This window comes from Triticum aestivum, chromosome 2A (genome assembly GCF_018294505.1).
Source record: "Triticum aestivum cultivar Chinese Spring chromosome 2A, IWGSC CS RefSeq v2.1, whole genome shotgun sequence".
NCBI lineage: Eukaryota > Viridiplantae > Streptophyta > Magnoliopsida > Poales > Poaceae > Triticum > Triticum aestivum.
In genome coordinates, this window is record NC_057797.1 from 293,030,300 (window position 1) to 293,031,420 (window position 1,121).

A 1,121-nucleotide genomic window follows, 5' to 3' on the forward strand; every position below is an offset into this window, starting at 1 on the left:
ATGATGATGTCCCCTTTTTGCTGAGCTTTTACAAAAACAGGTACTCACATTTGACATAATTTCTCATCTTCAGATGCCAATCCCTTTTGCTGGATGTTTATTATATATACAAAACAGCACAACGGTACACACGCAACTAGGACGATCATGTTTAGGTACAAATATAGTTTGCTGGGTATTAAGGAGCACCATGGACTAGAATTCCTAACTGAAGATTCACAAAATCAAGACCAGCATGAAGCTAATTGAGCACTTGGACTGGAACAATGCACTCACACATGGGCGAAAGCTAACGAGGCAAGAGCTTACAGCAAGATGTATGTCCAGAACTGCTTGTCCTTCATGTGGCATGGGCACAGATCATAGCGGACCTTAGCGAGTTCCTGCAGGGATCACAAATTACAGTTTGAGACCTAAGAGCCATCTCTGTCTTGGGTGAAGCGGAGGACGAGATCCGCGGGAGACCTACCTTGGCTCTGGCGAGCACGAGGACGGCATGCCGCTGCTGCCAGTCCGAGAGCTCGGCCGCCGACTCCGCGGATCCTCCTGCGACAAAGCATAGCACCGTGAGTAATCGAGAGGGAACTAGCAGGGGAGCGGAATCGAGAAGGGAGGAAGGAGGGGGTGCCTTGGTGGAGCTGGTGGGGAAGGACTTGAAGGCGTCGGGGGAGAGTGTCCAGAGGAAGTCGAGGAGCTGCGGCGTGACGCCGAGCTCCTCCGCGTCCTCCTCCTTCCCCTCCACGGCGGAGGGTTTGCTTTGGCCGGTTCCGCCGCTGCTGCTGCCGCCGACTCGGCGGCGGAACGACCATGGGAACGAGGAGAAGGCCATCGGCGGGCAGGTGGGCTGGGACGGGATGCGGCCGGTGACGGCGATATGATGGATACGAGATTCGTCGGTGAGCTCGCTGGACTGGGGGGAGGGGAGGGCAGCGACGCGAGATGGGGAGCGGCGGCCACGCGGCCGCCGGCGTGGCGCACGCAGCGGGGGATGGAGGCAGAGGGGATCTGGATTGGGCGTTGGTGGATTTTTTTTAGACAGACATGGGTTGAGTGGTGTGGGACGGTTGCGGGTGGGATTGTATCCGGCGGGGGTGGGTGGCGTGGGAGACTAGTAGTAGCGC

The 1,121-nt window shown here is 57.3% G+C and overlaps 1 protein-coding gene across 1 annotated transcript; it reads right to left on the bottom strand.

The window, feature by feature from the left end:
• Positions 1 to 204: 204 nt before the first annotated feature.
• On the bottom strand, positions 205 to 829 carry LOC123191654 (uncharacterized). Its single transcript, XM_044604313.1, has 4 exons — positions 639 to 829; positions 470 to 554; positions 310 to 383; positions 205 to 208 (listed from the first exon to the last, which is right to left on the bottom strand). The coding sequence occupies exons 1-4, from the start codon at positions 827 to 829 to the stop codon at positions 205 to 207; spliced, it is 354 nt and encodes a 117-aa protein (XP_044460248.1).
• Between the last annotated feature and the right edge of the window lie 292 nt (positions 830 to 1,121).

Excerpts from the sequence above, each read along its gene's own strand:
- LOC123191654 (XM_044604313.1), bottom strand. The coding sequence starts at position 829 with ATGGCCTTCTCCTCGTTCCCATGGTCGTTCCGCCGCCGAGTCGGCGGC. Across the intron at positions 555-638 it reads TTCAAGTCCTTCCCCACCAG|TGTCGCAGGAGGATCCGCGG; the intron begins CTCCACCAAGGC and ends GGTGCTATGCTT. Across the intron at positions 384-469 it reads TCGTGCTCGCCAGAGCCAAG|GAACTCGCTAAGGTCCGCTA; the intron begins GTAGGTCTCCCG and ends TGATCCCTGCAG.